This window comes from Drosophila suzukii, chromosome X, assembly GCF_043229965.1.
Source record: "Drosophila suzukii chromosome X, CBGP_Dsuzu_IsoJpt1.0, whole genome shotgun sequence".
NCBI lineage: Eukaryota > Metazoa > Arthropoda > Insecta > Diptera > Drosophilidae > Drosophila > Drosophila suzukii.
This window is the reverse complement of record NC_092084.1, coordinates 11,078,666-11,101,262: the sequence shown is the minus strand read 5'-3', so window position 1 is coordinate 11,101,262 and position 22,597 is coordinate 11,078,666. Positions and strand designations below refer to the sequence as shown.

General features: G+C 34.9%; 1 protein-coding gene across 4 annotated transcripts in view; it reads left to right on the top strand.

Moving 5' to 3' along the window:
• Positions 1 to 20,093, top strand: part of mamo (maternal gene required for meiosis) — a 159,293-nt gene extending 139,200 nt beyond the window's left edge. For all 4 annotated transcript variants that reach the window (XM_070997415.1, XM_036820755.3, XM_070997416.1 and 1 more), the window contains 4 exons: positions 10,098 to 10,264; positions 10,924 to 12,457; positions 13,100 to 13,554; positions 14,531 to 20,093. In XM_070997415.1, the coding sequence (XP_070853516.1) occupies positions 10,098 to 10,264; positions 10,924 to 12,457; positions 13,100 to 13,554; positions 14,531 to 14,804 (2,430 nt within the window). In that variant the 3' untranslated portion in view covers positions 14,805 to 20,093. The remainder of the gene's footprint in view (positions 1 to 10,097; positions 10,265 to 10,923; positions 12,458 to 13,099; positions 13,555 to 14,530) is intronic.
• The last annotated feature ends 2,504 nt before the right edge of the window (positions 20,094 to 22,597 follow it).

Here is a 22,597-nt window from a genome sequence, read left to right as displayed (position 1 = left end):
CATTTGGCTTAAAGAACACCCAAAATTTCTTGACACAACTCACATATTTTACCTCTTTTATAGGACGACTCACCCTAACCAAGTTTACTTTGCTTTGAAAACAGAAAATCACACCCCCTTTTGGCTTTACGATAATGAAATGTGCTAGTAACTAAAGCAGAAGGGAAAGTTTAGATATATCCAGGCGTTACATAAGTAATTCTAGATTTTTTGTGTTATAACGTTATCACGAATTCTCTACTTTGGCTTGATGGAACCCGAAGCTCCGGAGACCCTCGCTATAGGAAAACCTTTCCACCCACTTAAGTGATTAGCCCGGCAACAACAACAGCAAACGAAACAACAAGAAATGCAAATCGATCTCAAAATTTTAAACAAATGAAAACAAAAAATTATCTATAAAAACCAAGGAAGTTTGTGAAAAACTTTTGTAGCTGGGGCTAAAACGTGAAAATCGAGGGAAAAACCAAAAACCATTATCTCGTTTCTGCGGTTGGGGCGAAGACTTTTTTTTTCGATTTTTGGCAACGGATTGGGAACAACAAGCTGCAAAAAAGAACATAACAAAATTTTTAAATATTAAAATATTAAGAAAAAAGAGGCAACAACAAACGCACACTAAAAGCACGCTAGGCAAAATTCAAAATTCTAAATTTTAAACCAAAAACAAAAAAACTTTTGGCAAAGGAAACAAAAAACGGAAACAAACACAAAAACTTTTGGATTAAACAATTTGGCTGTGATAGCATTACAAGAATATAGTAAATAATTAATGGATAACAAAATATTTAACCAAAAAAAACCAAAAATAAAAGAAAACGGGAAGGAGAATTATTTGCTTTGCATTTTGGAAAAGCGAGGGAAAGCGTTGCCATTTTTTACCTTTGTTGTTGGCTTACTTTTCTCATGCAGTATTAGAGGATCTTAGGGGAGTAGGAGCAACAGGCATCAATTCAATAATTGTGATGTTTAAACGAAAGCAAACACAACGGATATCTGCATTAACAATTATCCAACATAATCAAGCGTAAACGAAACAAAATTTAACCTTTAGGAACAAATGAAGAAAAAGAAAGCAAAACAAAATTGTGATTTTCGGCCTTTTAGAAACAAAATTATAAACAATTAATAACGATAAAAGTAATGGATAAATAAATATATAAAAAAAAAACAAAAGCTTTCTCGATAATTTTAATTGCATTTCAATAGGGGAAATTAGAAACCAAAAAAAAGGGGAAACAATTGATTTTATTTTTGGCACAGCCAGACCAAAAAGTCTTCGCACAGCCGCCGCAGAAAAAAAAGCAGGGAAACAGGGAAAATCGAACGGAGAAGAAAACCAAAACATTCCAAGGAAACAAGAGTAGAAAATCGGTGGAAAGAGGGATCTGCGAGGGTTAGGGGCTTCGATTCCGGAGGAAATATTTTTTTTGCGATTTTTTTTTTAAATTTAATAAATGCACTGAAAACAACCCCCACAAAAAAAAACACTCTCACATACATACACACAATGTTTCATGCTCTGTGTCTCTTATTAATTTTTTTTTTAATATAAACACCTACATAAATATATATAAAGATATATATATATTTAGTTTTAAATGTTTAAGCGAAATGTTATTATTATTATACCAACTTATATGAAATTTATTTAGCTTTAGCAACAAAACAAAACCAATTTAACTAAAAAAACGTGGCAACAAATTGATATGTTTTTTGTTTATTTCTTTGATAAGTTCGAACTTCTTTCCGTTCTTTAATGTATTACCCACATCCATATTATTTTGTTAAACGATTTTCAGCCAGAACACAATGAATTTGTAAGCTATATGAGAAAAGGAAATAAACCAGCCTACCGCAAAAAAAATAAAATAAACCAAACACACATGTCAAAAACTAAAATTTAAATTCAAAATCAACTAATGAAAATAAGCAGCGACAAACAGTTTAAGTGGAGAAAGAAACGAAATGAAAATAAAAAAAATCCTAAAACTTTTGGCCTTTTTTCTACGTTTTACGTACCATTTTTCACTTTCTCATATTTATACTCATCCAAACTTTTCACATATCATTGAAAAATTCATTGTGTCAGCATTTTCATTTGCCCTCATTTCAATGGTTTACTATTTATTAAGTTTAGTTGATAAGAATTGATTTTGCTTAGCGCTTAAGTTGTGATCAAAAGTTCCTTAGTTTGGTTCCCCCATAAACGTTAATTTGTGTTTCAATTATTTTCTTATTTTTAATATTTCAACAAGCCATCAAACAGCAGCAACAAGAAGAAAATTTCTAACAAGTTCCTTGACAACAGCAAAACAATATAATTAATAAACATATAGCAAAATATACAAAATTGCCAATTGACCCCAAAAGCAAACAAAAAATCGACACACAGTTTGTTTTTAATTTAATTTCTTTGTTTAAGTACTTTTTCTGTTCGTTTTCTTTTGAAGTTTTTGATTTCCAAATGTTGCCAGTTTTTTTTTTAAGTGAAAAGAGAGAAAAAAGTACTTTTGGATCAAATCAATGCTAACACAAATTTTTAGTGGAAATTTTACGAGTAATGAACTTTTAGGCCTAAATAGAAACGAAAGACTCAAAATTGATTTAGCTTTTTTAGTTTCCAAAAGATTTAGTTTTGAAATTTTCTAAAGAAAAAAAGGATTAAGGATATGGATAAATTTAGTATGTATTTTTAAAGGCACCTAAAAAAGCACCATATATATTCAGATATTCCGCTTCGGTTTTACGATTTCTGCTTTGGGTTCTACCTTGAGTTATCAGCACAGGAAAAAACCCTAAGATAAATAAACAAATGGTAAAGAAAAAGAAAAATATCATTAGGCGTAACTGCAAAAATGCATTTTAAAGGAAACAGGAATTTAAAATTATATATACAAGAACAAGAAACACAACGGCAAGAGGAATAATACAAAATTATATATGTATACAAGATATTTGAAAAAGCGGAAGTAAGGATATTTATATATGAACCTATATAAATAGCGACACACCCACACACAGACAACACACACACACACACACACACACACACCCAACCCCTAGGATATACATATATGCCTAAATCGAAGCTTCAACTTGTACAGCAATAGCAGTTGAGAGAAGAAGAGGAGCAACATTACGGTGACGAGGGAAGTAAAGTTAATTAACAATTACGCTAGAATTGCATACAAGTCGAATTTATATAAATCTATATACATACAATGCATACTAGCAACATTTACATACTCAACCTACTGTAATACAAATGTTTTTAGTTCGTTTTGAAAGCGATTCCAAGAGAAATTCGATCGACAAAAAACCTAGAACCTAGAGAAAGAAGCTTTGGCACACAAAAAGATACCAGATACAAGATACAAAAACGGAATCAATAAATTAATAAAACAAAAACAACCAAAACAGTTATGCAAAATTACCTAACAAAATTCCCAAAAAAAATCAAATTCCAACTCAACATAACAAAAAAATCAAATGAACAAACAAAAATTGCAAGTTTCGGCAAGAGAACCTTTTGAAAAAACGTTCGTTTCGGTTTTCATTTTTGGCATAGACATTTTTTGCAATCATGTTTTCGTTTTCAATTTTCATTTTCAATTTGTTCTAGCAGAAAAAGTGCTCAGGGTAAACACAGATTCTTCCAATACAATATAACTAATGAATGAACAGCAGAACAGTACAGAACAGAACATAAACAGAAACAAGCAACAAACAATATTTATATATGCATATATCGCTCAGTGTATATCTAGATATATATATATATTATATACAACCAAATATATACAACAACTGCAACAGCAAACAACAACAATAGTACCAATATTTAAACACAAATCTAATTTACAAAAAAGTGTTGAAAAAGTTGATATAGAAATATGGAAAACAGACAACATAATGGCTGCGGAGGAAATGCTTTACAAACGCATTACGTACATACATAGAAAATGTTTACAATCGACTTATATTTTTTAATTGAAACGTATTTTTTTAATTAACTCTAATCAACAAGAACAAACAGCAAACTATAACGAGAAATGAGTAATAAGCGAGACAGTAAAGGATGATTTTTACACAATTAAACAATAGATGAAATATAAACGAAGAGCGAACCAAGTCAGTGCTTTGATTTTAAATTGTACCTATTTTTTTTGTTACCACAGGGTAGTTAGAAGTGTGGGTTTTTATACAATAAATAGACCCCTGCTTAAGGACCTTCTGCCCCAAGAACACAATAAATGCCTTTTTTAACAAACTAAATAAATCTTAATTGCGCTGAAAAGTATGCCCCTATTTCCAAACTCAAGGATCAGAACTAGTTCCGAAAAAAATACGCATTTACCAATAGAACTCTCTCTCTCTCAAGTGACAATAAACCAAGACAAACGAACTGTTAGATAACTAGTTCCCGAAAACCAAACCACAATACAATCAGCGAATCAATAAGCTATAGACCACAATCTCATACACTGTAAATAGATAATTCTGATGAACGTAGTTCAGCGGAACTAGTTCCGGTCCCCGAAAATGTGGCATACATAACCGTAAAACGATTGATTGATTGAGCCACACACATACCTACACACACACATGTACCCTGTTGACGAATTGCCTTCTTCATTGATTTACATAATCACCTACAATACAAATAATTTAAGTACCCACAGTGAAAGGATCGATAGACCGATAAATAGAAACAATTATTAAATAAACGACAGACAGGACAAGAAGTAACAATTGATATTTACACCCAGCTCATAGATGTTTTCCACGTTTTTTACAGTGTTACAAATAAACCCAAAAACCACAAAACCAAGAAAATACTAAAAAAAAAAAAGATAAAAATACCATTAAACAAATATGACAAATGACAAAGGAAATGAGAACAACTTGAGTTGTAGTCAAAGTATATAAAGATTGTTTGTTCGTAGTATTCGTAGTATATTTTTTGTATACCGCATGTGTTTCTGTTTGACAAATCCTTACTTTGAATATGCCTTTTTCTGTTCGTTAAGCGAAACTTGTAAGCGCAGCAAGCGGGACAGTGAAACGCAATAAACTAAACATAATGATAACTAGCAATTGGTTTCATCGGCGTATTAAATCAACCACAATAACAACATCAAGAACCCTAACAACAACCCCCAATAAGAATAAACAAGAGAAAAAACAAAAAATATGTTTGAGTGCCAAGCTAACAATTCGAGGACATACTGTACATAGATAAAAAAAACGAACCAAAAACAAACACGAATACGTTTTAAAAATACACTGAAAATAGGTATGTGAGTTCGGGGCTTCAGAAGAACTAGTTCTTTAATTTTTTAATATTTTCAAATCATATTCAATATGGTTTTTAAATTGAGATAAATTGAAAAACTAATTTTCTGAATGCCCCCAAAAGCACAGCAACCATTACAAAACTTAAGAAAAGAATCGGTCAATTGAAAAAATTTCTTTTTCGACTTGAAACATGGTAAAAAAAAACTATCCAGAAAAAACACTGCAAAACTTTTAAGCAAGTCTAAAGTAAGGCTAAACAGGAGACAAACATAGAACCAATTTTTAAAGAATATCAGTGCGGAAAGACCCCCCTCCCCAAAATATCCTCTCCAAAATGTACATTTCCCACACACAAAAACACAACGTACACACTTTTTGATACGCTAAAGTCAAGTTAAAGTATATGATATCTACACACTTATATATGGTAATATATAAAGAAAACAAATAGCAGGACATTGGAAACCTAAAAGAAAGCTTCAAAAGTTGTAAACAATTTTTTTCGGTATAAGCTCAAGACACGTACACACACACACACACACACAGAGAAAGGAACTCACACATATACAGAGAGGCGAGGAAGCGGAAACGGAAGTGGAAGCGGAAGTGGGAAATTTAGGCTGAACCAGCGAGGAAAATTGTTAATACTACGTACATAGCTTGTGGGGCTTATTTTATATTTGTCGAACGACGAGGAAAAGCTGATCAATTTTTTGGAAATTAGCGTGGGAAAAAAACACATGAGAAAACCAAATAGAAAACGTCAGAAAAGGTAAAGAGGAAAGAGAGAAAAAACAACACTGTAGTGCCTACTCCCCTTTAAAAACAAAACAAAAAACAGAATAAAAAATAAAATAAAAATCGAAAACCAAAAAAAAATATATATATACAATACATATATACATTATACATACTAAAGTAATATTTTATAAAAACGCGCAGAGCAAAAAGGTAAAAAAGACAAAAAAAAAAACAAAAACAAGAACAAGGAAGTCAAAAATGGAAATTGCAGTTTTTTTGATAGTTATTTTTTTAGCGAGCAATGGGAGGCATTGAGATCTATATATACATATATATATAACTAAATATACATACACACCTATACATTAGTATATCTCACACACAGACAACCACACCTACATTTATACAAAAAGTACTTACGGCATGTAAAAAAGAACTTAGTTTCTAACAAATGAAGGAAAAGGAAAAATGAAAAAGGAAAAACTATTAGAAAACTGCAAGGAAAATTTGCGAATTTTAGGCAGTTAGCTATACTACACACACACACACACACACACTCAACCAAATCGAGATACAAAGTAGAAACAACAACAAAGTAGTTTTGCATATCCCCAAAAAGAAAATGAGAGAAAAGTTTTGGAACGATCAGAAATGGAAGGAAAAGCCACACAAAACACAGACACACAAGAAACCAATTTATCAAAAAATTAAACTAGTTTTTAGTAATGAAAGAGAATAATACTATTTTCACTGATGGAAAACACCACAAAACAATGTAAACATATTTAATAAATTTAAAAACCCAAAAAGAAAAACCATATTTTCGACATAAGCTAAATGAAAACAAAAACGAATACATTTTTAACCTTCCTCAATAATTTTTGAAGAATATGGAACAAAAAGAAAAAACACAATAATAGTTTCCCGAGTAGTGGTTTTCGTTTCAATCGATCTTGAATTGGGAACTCAAGCCAAGCATCCAAAATAATTATATAAAATATAATAAAAAATAGCAGCACACACGAAGTGGGACAGTTGAAAAATGAAAATGGGTAGCAAATTAATAGTTTTAGTAAACGACGGTTGAGAAAATTTTTGTAAGTTCCCTATTGAGGCTCATTCATAAATAATTTTACAAATATTTTTTAACACTTATTATTTGTTTGTTTTTAGACTTTTTTAAATATTTTCTCCTAAGTTATTGAACCTAAATCAATAAAACGCGACGGGGAAAACAGCTTGAGTTCAAGGCATTCCAAAGTGGATTTTCCTCCGAAAAGAAGTGGAATTAATGGGCTGTTTTCCCCCAATGCAAAGGAACTGCCTAGCAAGAGGGTTAATAAACAGAGTAAGGCGGTTAAAAAACCACAGAAAACATAAAATATATATGAAATTCACAACAAACCGAAATCCGAAGAAAGTTTAAACAGTAAACAATAACCGAAATAAGAGGATGAACAAATAGCTGCAATACGTTATGATTACGTCAATATGTTCCTACAATATAGACATACAAGATACATAAATAATTTATATAAATATATATTCTTAACTAACTGTAAACACACACCACACAGAAAACCAACAAAAAAAAAAAGAAGAGAATGCGACGGAAGAATTATACAATAATTAATTTAAGGCCGAGGCCGAAAAATTCACTAAGAGCAGCAGCGACTAACTAACTAAAACTAAATCTTAAATAATCACCTGCTTAAGTTTTATCAAACATTTTTCATTAACCTTATCCTAAGTTAAGCGATTTCCCATTATTTATTGAGCGAGCGTAAACTTAAAATGACTCTAAAATAATGCAAATTATATATACACACATATATATATAGAACTATAAACTGCAATTTAAGTTCCAATCGATACAATTTAGTTTTCATTTATTTTTTTTTATAATTCGAAATAAGATTTTGATATTTTGTGGCTAATAAAAAGCAAATGAAAGAAACCAACAAAATCGAATAAAAATATATATAAAAACCATTTCACTCTCATGTACATTCCTTATTGTTTCACACACACACACTCACACACTCAGCACCCATACCAACACACCCGAGCTGGAACTATATACATATATAGTTCTATATGGTACTTTGTACTCTATATGCCAGAGAGCTTGATGGGAACTCAACAGATATATATGGAAAATACCCAAAAAAAAACAAAAAATAATTATTACTAATGAACAAAATGGAAGGTTAAAAATATACGCAAACTATATATTTTTTTCGTAGTCGAAACGAGAACTAAAAAAACCGAAAGCACTGAGCAAGAATAATTACTTACAAGAACTCTCCACTCAATTTTCGACTCGACTCATTTTTCGAGTTGACCCAATGCTGAATAATAACTAAAAAAAACTCGAGAACTAAAAACTAAAGAGAGCAGCTTATCAGGCACCAAACAAAAAGTAAGCAAGAAATAAAAAAAAAATAGAAGCAATCAAGAAAAATATTTTAGAAGAAATGGAATTCAATTACTTACACGCAGTCAAACCAAAAAACATATTTTAGGCAATCCAAAACTTAAAAAAAAAGTCCCCACATTCAAACACAGAACAACAAATTTATATGAAAATTATTACAAGCATAACTGAAGAAGGGAAAAAACAAGAAAAAATATTTAAGCAAAGCAAGGCATATCATAGTTTATAACAAAAAACCGAAACACAAACAAGTATGAAGATTGCTAAAAGAAAAGCCAGGAGAAGAAGATTCTGAAGGGTTCCAGAGAAGGGCATCCAAAGCAGTTTTGATTTCTAACCAAATCCCAATATTATCCCCAAAAATCCCCAAAGAATGATAACCGAGAAAAATGGATGGCTAATGAGAGGGAATCAAGACAGCAAGCTAAAACTAGAGAGAAAAACAAAAGAAAGTGGAAGTAATTACGTGCAGAACATGAAAACCTATAGGATCAGCAGGAGGATCAGTCATATATAGCTAGCTATATAGTCTATAGTCTATGCCTAACAACATTTCAAGTAGTCGAGCGATTGAAAAGATATAACATAATGAGAACTTAAGAACTTGTTCACACACGCGACACTCACACACTCTTACACACAAATACAAGCAGAGTAAAGAATGAAAACAAAGAATGAAAGAAGCAAGTGGAGAAGCTAAAAGATGGAACACAAAAAGAGATGAAGAAAATGAAATAAAATTCTAAATAAATAAAAATATTGAAAAATATTTTTCACATCTCGAGTTTTTATTGAAGAACGTGGCTAAGCCATGGATAAGTCTATATATTATGAAGATCTTATAATATATTATATATCATAACTGAATATTTGTAAACATAACTTTTAGAATTCTGAGAAAACGGTCTTTCAAAAATTTATTAAATGTGAATTTTTTGAAATTTATTTTGAAATGAACTATTCTTCATAAATATATTCTATTATTCCATAAGGATTTTTATTTTCCTTTGAGTTAAGTTCTTATCTATTTGATATTGCACCCACGAAAATCATTTGAATGAACAACAAAATTAAAGAATCTGGATCTCCTTGTAAGACTGTTTTTTAAGAACTCTACTTTAGTCCTAAGTAATCTTTCGTTCCCAAATGTACTCATGACCATAGATAGCAGTCACGTATGTAAGTATACTTATCCATTACTCCTGCAGCTTCTTCTCCTTTTCTCTATCGACTTATCGTTTCGACTCTTCCGTACTTTCATTTGCCATATCTGCCAGATAGTTTGTCCACATCTAGATGTCTTTTTGTGTGAGCTTTTAAGTGTTTGCTTGCCTTGTATTCAGTTGCCTTGCATGAGTTGGAAACGTAGCCCCCACCCCTTCCCCAGGAAATAGATCTCAATACCCCAGCCAAGACAAGGACTTTCCCCAGCAGTCTAGCAGCCCCCCTCACCTTAATCTAGAACTAAGGAATACTTTATTTGAGCCCCGACCTCTGACCCAAAGAAAAAAAAGAAAGAAAAGAAAACACAAAAAGCAGAACAGAAAGAGGCACTGCACACCATATATCGATTGTACCGCCAGAAACCCACTGAATATACCCATTTCTGATCCCACAGCTGCTCCGCAACTTCAGCTCCCCGATGAGCGCGATGGCCGCCAGTCGCTGCCCCACCCCCTTCGCCTTCCCCTTCTCGCCCCTCGGCCTCAGCCTCTTCGACATCGATCCGTCCAGAATTCTCAGCCTGCTCCACCACCAGACCTGGCTGGCAGAAGAGGCCCTCAGGTGAGTGATCCAATCTTATAGGTTAAAGTAACACATCAATAACAATTGTGCTAGTGCAACTAATAAGATACATATTTTATACCTTACAAAAAATGCGAAAATTGGTCAAAAAATAAATTTCCATAAAAGTGATCAGGATCGTTAGCATATTAAGCAAGCTGCTCAAAACAGTCGGTCTTTTAGCTGTACGCCTTAATTTGGCTGAGCTACGATGAAAAAACCGAAAAAAAATCTCGCATTTTTGACAAAAATCTGATTTTCGTATTTTTGACAAAAATTGGAATCCTTTTTTTCACCAAAAAAGTTCAGTTTTTTGGCTGGCATAACAAAAGTATAAGTCAGAATGAGGAATATCATACCTCGTTGAGCTCGTTGTTTAATTTCCAATCGATTGGCATTCTAACCTGGAAATTTTTTTATTTTTGGCAAAAAAAGTGATTTAACCCCTTACAAAAAATGCGAAAACTGGTCACAAAATAAAATTTCCTAAAAATGATGAGGATCGATACCATATTTATTTCTATAAGGTGGGGGACAGTTTTTCCATTCGTTTCTAAGATATAGTTGCATTTTAAAACTATTATTGAGATAGTTAAAAAATTAAATGAGTTAAAAATACAGCTCCTAAACAAAGCCTTCATGATTCACGTTCCCCGCAGGACTCGTGGCCTGCTGGCGGCGCCCAAGGACTTTCCGCACCGCTTCACCACACTCAGCGACCTGCTGACCAAGGACTACCAGCCGGCGGTGACGGCCACGGCGACGGCGACCACCGCCACGCCCTCGACCAGTCGGGGATCCGGATCCGGCGACACTCAGTACAAACACGCACAGCAACCGCAGCAACCTCAGGCGGGCGGAGGAGGAGGAGGGGGTGGTGGCCAGGCGACGGGCGCGACCTTCAACCTTCGCTACCCCACGCCCACCGCCTTCTACCAGCAACAGCAACAGCAGCAGCAGGGAAAGGGGCTGAAGTCCTCGCCCTCGCCCCAGCAAATGGCCACCAGCTCCACGACGGCCATGTCCAACGATTCCGGCGAGGATAGCTGCAAGCGGAGCTCAGCCGACAGCGACGAGGTGACCATCATGGAGCTGCCCAGCGAGCGGAGTGCCCAGCTGTACAAGGAGTCGCTGGAGCAGCTCCTGCAGCGCCAGCGTCGCACTCCCATCCTGGCGGGATCGGTTTCGGTTTCGGGATCTGGCTCGGGATCAGGATCTGGTTCGGGATCGGGCAGCGTGATCGTCGATGCAGCCGGCTTGAGGCAGTACACCCAACTGCTGTTGGCCGGAGCAGCCGGTGGTAGTGGCAGCTCTGATCTCAAGGAGAAGAGCTCCTCCTCTTCCACATCGTCCACGCCGCCACTGCTCACCCAGCAGCTCAGCCAGATGCTGAAGAGTCCCTCGGACACTTGCTCCTCGCTGTTCAGCTCCTCGGGCGGCGGTGGACCAGGATCAGGAGTCACCCCTGGCGGTGGTGAGACCATCGAGGAGGAGACCCGCTGCGTGGTGTGCAATGCCCACTTTCCGAACGTTTGGCTGCTGGAGCAGCATGCTGCCCTGCAACATCCACATGTGGGTCCCGGCGAGGAGAAGCCCTTCATTTGCGAGCAGTGCGGCCAATCGTACCGCTACCGCAGCGCCTATGCCAAGCACAAGGAGCAGAATCATCGGGCCCGCCTGCCTGCCGACAAGCTCTTCACCTGCGACGTCTGTGGGATGCAGTTCCGCTACCTGAAGAGTTTCAAGAAGCATCGGCTGAACCATGCCCTCGAGCGCCTCCATGGCAAGAAGAGTGTGGGCGTCATTGGGCGACTGGGTGGAGCCGGAAGTGCAGCCTCTTCGCTTTCCGTCTCGGTGGCAGCGCCCACTTCCGTTTCCGCCTCGGGATCGTCGGTGACGTCGGTGGACCAGGATGTGGTCACCAGCTCGCAGGAGCCCATGCTGGCCGACGAGGGCGAGGATCTGCGGGTGAATGTGAAGCGAGAGGGCGGAGCCTGCGCCGACGAGCAGGCAGCGGAATCGGGCAGCGGCCGGGCCACCAACGACATCGAGGAGCACGAGCAGGACAACACCATCGACTCCGCCGGCATCACGATGCTCTACCAGGACAACAACTCCTCGGCCTCGGCCTCCACCAGCGCCACCGAGCCGAACATCAGCAGCTCCGACGGCATTCATAGTACAAACAAGCGGGTGAGTGCTTCGAGGCTATATATGTCATATCATATCGTACCATCTTAAACTATAAAGTCTAGGAAATTATACCCACTATTTAAAAAAACACTTTAAGCTATATGTATCTGCTTATAAACAATTTAAGAGTGTGTTAGAAAACTATAGAGATGTTGTAGATTAACAGAGCTTTTGACTCAGCAGAGAAATAATATAAGAAAAATCAAAAGAGATTTCCGTTTATAAAAGAAAACTGATTAAAACTACTTCTCTTAAGAATTAAATAACAAATACATATATTAAATTTTATATTTTTAAACTGCTTTAAATAAAAAGTAGGAAATCTAGAATATAGGAAAACCACATTAAACAATATCTTTAAGTACAACTAATTTACAAGAAAGTTAAAACATTTCAGGAATGTGTTAAGTTGATAGATTAGTTAATTCAAATGTATTATTTCTTATGAAAAATACTGACTCTACCTATTACTTCTATTAAAATTAAGGAATCATTTTTATTTCTTTTTATTAAAACACTTTCAATAATAGAAAACAATTCTCATACCAGCTTAGGGCTAAGGAATTCAATACTCATCTATAAAAATCAATTTGCCAATATAATCATTATATAATCTAAATTCTGAAATACCTTATCTTGCAGTCGCGCCTGCACCACTTGGAAACGGATCCCTCCTACCCACACCACCACCACCACCACCACCATCACCACCAGCATCCGCATCAGCACCACAATCCGCAGTCGCAGCTGCCGAGCCACTTGGGCCACGTCTCACTGCCACTGGTGGCCACCTCGGCCGCTGGCTCCTCATCCTCGGCTGCTGCTGCTGCCGCCGTGGCCGCTGCCACCGCAGCCGCTGCCCAGGCGCAGGTCAATTCCGGCGGAACCGGAAGCGGTGTGACCGGAAGTGGCGGCGGTGGAGCAGCGGGCGCTTCCGCCTCCAGCGGCGGCGGTGGCATCAGCTCACTCAGCTCGCTCACCTCGCTGATCAACGCCGAGCGCATTCCCAACGAGCAGTTCCTGGGACTCAATCCCCAGGAGGCCTCCATTCTCAACTTCTTGCGCGTCGATGCCGCCGAAAGACAGCGGGACAAGCGGTGAGTTCTTTGATCTTATGATAGAAGTTTGGATAGAAAAGATTCTAGACCTACACTGCGGATAAGTAATTTCAGTATGTTAGAAAAAGAAAAATATTTGAAATTTTAGAAATTCTAAAAGTTAATAATGGATTATGGGATCTCTTTGATTTGGAAAAGGTTATTTAATATTATTTTTAGATTATTAGTTAGATTTCTATGTTGAAAGAGGGTTCTAGACCCACATTGCGGATGAGTAATTTGTCCAGTTTAGAAAAAGAAAAAATGTTTGAAGTATTTAAAATTCTAAAGTATTACTACAATAGATCATGGAATCTTCTTGTTTAAACAACATTTTTTCCAATTTTTTTTGTTTTAGATTTCTATGTTAAGAAAGGTTCTAGACCCACACTGCGGATGAGTAATTTTATTATTTTTATTTCCAAGTAGGAAAGATTTTGTTTTTCTGATAAACATGCTAAGCCCATGCTTAAAACAAAAAGCATTAGTCTTATATATTCTTTTACTAAAAATCCTAGCTTATTAAAAATTTTTAAAGAGATTTAACAATTTTTGGTTTTGTTTTTTCGGTTTCTTAGCAGCTAAGATAAAAAAAAAAATAATTCAAAGCAATATAATTTACTTAGAGCACTTAGAATACATTTTAATAACCCTAGCTTATTAAAAAATTATTAAGGGATCTCTGATAATTTACACATTTTTGGGTTTTGTTTTTTCGATTTTTAAGCAGCTAAGATAAAAATAAAAAAAAATAATTCAAAGAAATATCATTTACTTAGAGTACTTAGAATACATTTTAATAATTTTAACTTGCCTTTCCGTAGTAGTAGTCAAGATTAAAAAGTGATTGAAATCATTTTCCATGGCAAGGCCTGTCCTCAATATACCTAAAATAAATGTTAATGATTTTAATATGAGTATTATTAGTTTTTTGTTAAATAAATCACGACTAATTGGCGGAGTTTTTTCCTTACAGGCCTGCCACCTCGCGGTTCGCGTGCCCCTTCTGCGGCAAGTGCGTGCGCTCCAAGGAGAACCTGAAGCTGCACGTGCGCAAGCACACCGGCGAAAGGCCGTTCGTGTGCCTCTTCTGTGGCAGGGCTTTTGGGGGCAAGTCGGACCTCACCCGCCACCTGAGGATCCACACCGGCGAAAGGCCGTACCACTGCGAGTCCTGCGGCAAGTGCTTCGCGCGGGCGGACTACCTGTCGAAGCACCTGACCACCCACATCCACAATGCGCCGCGCTGAGATGAGGCGCGTAGGAGACGGCTCCTACGCAGATAAGGAACCAGCTCCAGGATCAGCCTCTACACACCGCCACACACCGCCACACACACACCCCCACATACCACACAGAATACAGGATACAATGAAGCCTATGTATAAATCCTATTATTACCAGAAGCTCTACGATTAGATCAATGTAAACACATTTTTTCGCCAGAGTTCTATACTTTTTTTTTTTTTTTTTCTTTTGGTGCAAGCTAGTGAAAAACAAGAAAATTACGGGCAACTAATTAGCACGGGTATTAAAGTGTTTAAGATTCTGAATATATACACCTATCTCTCTAAATATATAAATATTATGTGTGAGTTAGGATTACGATTATGAAATCATCGTAGGCACACGATTACGTTTTTCTACAACCTATGATTAAGTGCTGAAATGGGAACGAAATGCGTTTTGGTTCTGTAAGACAACCTTATTTCTAAACACATTAACGAAAGAAACACAGCCACAAACAAATAGCAACATAAATTGCAATAGCAATAAACAAAATAGTCTGTATTTTCTACCGAAACTACCGAAACAAAAAACGAGGGGCATATGTACCACACACACATTGTACCGCAAGATCTGCCGTTGATATACACAATAGATAAAATATATTTAATTTTACACCGATCTATAGAAGCTAAACTAGCAACAATTTGTACAAACAAACATGAAATAAGCGAGAGGAAACTAACTTTGCAAGTATCAATGCAATAACTGAGAAAACTCTGTTACCTACCACAGAAAACAATAAGCTAATTGGGATTTTAGTTAATCGTAGTGCAGCAACTGTACGAAAACTAAGCCAACCAACCAACCACTAAATGTAAAAACAATGTTTCAACGATGCAAGCATTACTTATTCTTCGGTTGACCGATCTACAAATATGTTCAGGGGGTAAGTCGAAGTTGGTTTCTAGGATTATTGTAAAAGCTAGGAGATACTAATGGGATCTACCACCGTCAATAGTTTAATTTATATACAAAGCAAGCGAAGCAAAGCAAGGCAAATCATAACTAAAAAACAAACATAGCAACAATTAACAATTACCAATAGCAATTACAATTAAAACTGCAACTACAACAACACAAAACTAACTGTGATCACAACAAGAAAACAACATTGAAGTTTTAACTAACCTACAAACAAGCTGAACAGGCAAGAATAGTTTATAGCGATGGCAACCATGGCAAGCAATAGAGAAATTGAACGGTGATGGCAACCCTGCTGCCGCACCGTTCGTCCGCTGGAAACGAAATGTGCAATTAAACAATAAAAACAATAAAATAGGGAAAGCCCATAGGTCAAACATGATTTCTCAACCGATATTTGCTTCATTTACCTTAGTTCAACACAGCACACAGAGAAAATTTAAAGAAATTTAAAGGATAGATAAAAAAAAACAAACCACAACCTTGAACCAAGAACATCGAATTAAAGTGTAAATGAAAATCCAAAAAAACCGAAAGAATTCAAATTGCGTAGAATGGGGAGTAGAATGAATAGTTCTTTGTATTAACTAAATGTCTAACGCACTAAGGAGAATATTTGCCGTACCAAAAAAGTGGAAAGTAAAACAAAAAATGAGAACAAATCAAAGTAAAGTGGTAGAAGTAAAGTAAATGAAAACTTTCACTGTGCCAAAAAGTTTCAAGTACCTCATAATTTAACTAAATATTAAAGAGAAGCAACTAACCACACCGAAAACAGCCCACAAAATCCACGAGCAGTCCACACACACACGATCCACACGCCCCCAAAAAATAAATATATATCCCGTAACGAAATGAGTCTAGACAGGAAATGTCAAAGCGTATAATTACATAGAAGCTGAAAGCTAAAAGCGAAGCGTTAACTAATCCTAATTTACCAACCGGAGAGGGCTAGAGAATAGTTAGTTAGATAGAGATAGGGATAGAGCTAGAGATAGGGACGGCGATAGGGACAGAGAGAGAGATGGCAATAGCGTTAACGAAGGCGAGAGCGAGAGCGAGAGAGAGAGAAGGGAAGTCAGCGCATGGGGAGATCTACCATCCACCGGGGATCCCCATATCGTATGGTGAGATCCCCGATTTTCGATTATATTTTGTAATTTATTTATTCTCCAGCAACACAGTTCTGCCTACAATTTCTCTCCAAACTTAAGTGTTCAATTTTAGCGAATATATATTTGCCTTGAGAATATATATATGTACCTATGTTATGTGATAGTTTAACGAATTAACCGCAACCCTTGAGTTATGCCTTCTAGATACAAAATATTTTGCCTATCCACATTATGTTTTTATTGTAAAGAAAAGACAACAACAGATCGTTTTTTTAACCCGATTCGTTAGTTTTTCATTTTCGATTGTGTCAGTATGTGAACCGTCAAAGATCAGGGCCTCTAGCAAATGTTATAGTTTTAGTTCATTATTATTATCAATCCGAAGTGAATTTTTGAGTGGAACTAATTATAGGTTTCTCGATTTCTTCTTTGATTACTATATTTATTTTCTAACAACATGCTACTGCAACAACAAACAAAAATCAACAACACTGCCTTTTGTAAAACACACAAAAACCAGCAAGTATAATGCAAAATTTGTAATCTTACTATTTTAAGTTACTCTTTTTTTTGTACCATACCTATTAATTTTTGTATGTAAACATCACAAATGCCGAAATCTTTTTGAGAAACTCTGTTTAATTTTTTTAATTTTTCAAGCTCTAATTTAAGTTTTTAAGCACAACAAACAACAACAATAAGCTGTGAGCTGTGTATGTGAATGAATTATTTGTGTAACTATTATTACAATTATGACACTCTTGATTATTATGATTTTTTTGGAAACCCTTATTATTTTGGAATTATTATTTGATAGTATTTATTAATAAAGTTTTTTGCAATGAACACTGTTTTTGTTTGACCATCTCGGGCACATCCGTCGATACGAAACCATCCGTCGATTTTCACTTTCAGTTAACCCATTATATTTTGTGTTTATAGTTGAAAATGCGCCTTAAAAGAATTTTAGGAAACTAAGGTAAGAAACGTGGAGAAAATAAACAAAAAACGTGTCATTGATACTCCATTTCGGTAAGATACGACAAAATTTAATGTAATTAAGGAACCCAAAAAGGAAAGCAATATTAACAAAATTAAAGAAACCCCTAAAATTAAAGTAATTTTTTCTTAGGTGTGTGTGCAAGTAAATGTTAATAAAAAAACAAAAGGAAAAAGAAAAAAGAAAAACTATGAAATACAAAATAATCACCATCAAAATTAAGGCGAAATTTAATTGAATAGAGTACTGGAATTTTTTTGTGAGCGTGCTAAGCGGAGAGGAGCAAAATTGATTTTAAGCCAAAAATTGGAGGGATTCAAGACTCTTATTTCGTATATACATACATATACCTATATTACAAATTTACCACGTAGGCAGTTTTTTTAAGGCATTGACAAACATGCAGGAAAATACGTGTAACAGAAAATTACATTACAAAATTCAACAACGAAAACTTTTGGCATTAACAATTAATGCATTTTTAAATACAATATTTATTGATATACCTAGAATTAAAGCCCAGCAACAACAACCAGGCGATTGCGGAACCGGAAGCGGAAGTAAAATCCAAATAAGACGGAAACGGAAATGGAAAAATAAAAATGAAAGGAATCCAAATATTATACATAGAATATATCTATATACAGATACATAAATGTACACGTGGTTTTCGGTGTCTATTACTTATATAAATAGATATATATACATACATTATATACATACATTATATTATACACATGACGTGCATATTTTGAAACAAAAACAAGAACCCACAAAAGCCCAAAAAAAGTAAATATAAATGTTGTTCATTTGACTAATACGCGAAAGCAACTCAACCAAACAAAAAAATATATACTAGCATATATTAAAACTAATGGTATTCCACTCCCACACGTACACTCACCACCGGGGACACCCAAAACGGGGTGATCTATAGATCTTGGGTATACCTCACCAAACTCGAAAGTTTCATGATTTTTCAAAATACTATTATTTCGATGACCTAGAGTTCGTACATTGTATTATATGGTATAATATTTATCCTGCCGGAATTAGCATAATTAACAACAAAGTCCTAGTATCTCAAGCTTTATTAATCTATTTTCAACCGTCATCATCAGTCACTTGACCTTGGGTGTCCCCAAATCATTTAGCAAATACATGGAAGTTTTAATGTAATAATGCAATTTAACAAAATAAAACTACGATTTCATGAAATTAAGACAATTTCGAGGTTTCACTTGCAAAAAAAGAAAAGGCATAACCATATAACAATGTTCTATATTGTAGTCAAAATCATTTTAATCAGTTTTGGTTACACTTTGATTTCGTGTTGAGCAAAGACAAGGAAAGGAATACGAGAATTGCGTTATGATGAAAAACAATTTTAACTTGTCTAAAACCAATTAAATTGTTAACAGCAACTAACTCATGTATGTAAATACATTAAATGGATACCATCTCAAAAACCAACAAAATATACAAAAAAAAAAGAAGAAAGACAAAAAACAAAGACGATTGCGAAAACCAAAAAAGCAGAAGCATAATAAACATAAAATGTAGTACATGCAATATATTTTTCGGTGTTAGGCGTCTTTTTGAGATTTTTACAGAATACCAAACAAAAGTCCCTCAAATAAAGTCTATAAAGTATAATATTTCATTGTTGATGTTGTGAGCAAACTAAAGTAAACTAAAGCAAACTAAAGTAAATTGTATTTATTTCTCCTACTCTCTCAACAGTCTCTCTCACCTAAGCTCTAAACTTTAGCTGTCGTGTCTCTTTAAATATTTATAGGGGTTTACATAAGTCTTAGGAGACGCGGAAACAGAGGAAAATGTTTCAAACATTTTTTTTTTTTATATATACATAAACAAGAGATTCGGTGTCTACAAATTATACGAAACTTAAGATGCAACTAAGAAAACATTTTTAGATCAAATTCGAGTGGTTAAACGAAAACGAAGGGATGAGAGCGGGGAGAAAAGCTGGAGTGGCAATTCGGAAAGGGGGAGGAAATACTTAGCAATAATTCTGAAATGACCTCAATCAAATATTTTTTAAATTTTATATATTTTAGTCGTGCGAAAAGAAAACTCAAATGTGTAAATAAAACTTTAAATACATACAAAATCGAAATAGCAAAATAAACAAAATGTAAAACAAAAACCAAAAAACCTAAAAACCAAAAAAAAAAAAAAACACATAAAAATGTCTCTCGAACGAACGAAGAAAGAATGTGATATTTTTCTAAGGTGTACTACAAAACAAAATGATGAAAAACAAATAAGAAAACAAAAATCAAAGATGCAAAATTCTAATAAAATATTTAACACTTTTACTGAGAACCAGAAATAGAGCAAGCCCACATAAAATAGAACAAATTGCAATAGAGACTGATTTTTGACATCATCTCATCGACATCACCACCAATAAAAACACGAACATTGTCATTAGATCAGATCAGTGGATGCAGAAAAACTTTCACTGCAGTTACAGTTTTAAATAGAAAATACTGGAAATGTGTGTGGGTAAGATTCGGGGAGTTGTTAAAAGTGATTTGAAGACTCTTTTTGTTTAAAATTTCAAATAATATGAAATGGCCTGGAAACGTGCCTAAAAGTATGCAAGTGAAATATTTCACAGCATACTCTTAGGTGCCTCTTTGGGTTAAATCAAATCTTCAGAGATTTTAAATCACAAGAGAATTAGAATCACTTGGTATATAACGAATCAATGAGAATTGGTATTAATTTCCCTGTTTTAGTTTCCGATTTTAGCCTTTTTTGAGCTATTCGATTGCACAGTGGGTGAGGGAAATGGAGAGAGTAAGAGAAAATATGGGTGTGAAAGGAATGGAATTAATGGAACCAATTCGGGACGCATCTCGTCCAGGTTAAGGTTTACAGATGGGACTTAGAAGCAATGTTAGTTTAGGCGTGGCAAGGTGAGGCAAAGCGTTGGAGTTGGGTGCATTCGCACAGAGTTGTAATTATTTTTGTGATAAAATCCGAAGCGCAATTTTTTTCTCCAACTGTATGGTAGGTTAGAGGTCTGTACATAGGCGGGGCTAAGAGGGATCGATTGGCGGAGGGTGAGGTGAGAGTATGTTTATGAAGGTGCTACGAACAAAGACGTAATTGAAAATGTGATACAGTTTTTTCCTTAACCTATTTATTGAGCGGTACGCAGAGCAGGGGACAAGAACGGAAGCGAAAACGGTAACGGAACGGGAACGGGAAACGAAAGCGGAAACGGAAAAGGGTGAGGTCGCGGAAGCGGAAGGAGCTTAGCAATATGCTTTACAAGCAAACAGACTTTTATTCAACATTTTTAATGGTTTTTATATGGGAAATATGAAGAGAAAGTTTTGCTTTCGGTTCTTTTCAACCTTCTTTCAGTTGACACAGGAAAATGAGACACCACAAAAAAAACAAAAAAACGCATCCGCAACCACAACAAAAACCACAGCAGAAAAAGGCCAGAAGAGATAATTGGGGAAATTGTAAAAAATTTACACTTTAGGAAAATCTCTAAATTTTAAGCTTTCGGTGTTTTTAAACCAAAAAAAAAATAAAACTAACAAAAAAATACAATAAACAATGGCAAAACGTAAAAATTAAACGACAACCAAAAAAAAAAATTAGCGAAAACGCACGAAAAATTTATATATATATATATTTCGATATTTAAAACTTCATTCGGAAAGAAAAGCAAACATTAAAAATTTTGAGCAAACTCTCGGTGTTTTAAAATTAAGCGCATGCAAAACCACATTACACTAAACAATTAACTAAACCCAGAGTAAACAAAATAATAAGTTAAGCAAACAGACGTAAACCAAAAACAAAAACCTCTTTCACTTTCGTGTCTTTGACTTAAAACCAAAAACTAAAGCGTCAAAATAAGCAGACAAAAAACCAAAAACAAAAAATATTAAGCATATTTTTAAAATGTAATTTAGCACAAAAACGAAAACAAAAAAAAAACCAAAGCGAAAACGCAGAAAAGAAAACACAATTTTTAAACTACCAACGTATTGATGTGTATTTGATAAACCAAATCGAAATTGTAATGAAATGAACAGACAGAAATGCGAAACCAAAATAATTGAAACGGAACTAAGCAAATTAGAAGAACGACTTGTTTTCACATCTCTCAGATATTTATTATCTTGCGTTTTTCGGTTTCAAATTCGAATCTTGCGTTGAGAACGATTAAGAAAGAGAACTTTTACAAAACTACGAAATGCAATGCCTGCCAAAGAATTAATGTTTTTAATGCGAAATGCAAAGGAAAACGAAAACGACAAACAAATATTACTTATATGCAACCAAACAACAACAAACAAAAGTTCAATAAAGCCGTTCCAATAAAATGAAACCAAATGAAAACTGAGAACAAAACAAGCTACAAAAATCAAACTTGTTCGGAGATCTTTTGCGTTTCCTTATACAAGACATTTACGACGACTAAAAAAACTAGATCCAAGAAAAAATCTACTGAAAGACGAACCTTTTTTTTGCAACTATCTTGAAGAATGCAAAAATGTAAGGAGAAAAACATAACTATTTGTCGTGTACAAGTACTTATTTGTATTTAACTAATAAAGTGAAATGTTTATTGGTTTATTTTTAAAAACAAAACACCACCATTTTTATGCATTACATTATAAAAAGAAACAACAAGCAAATAAAATAAATTACAAAAAGTTTT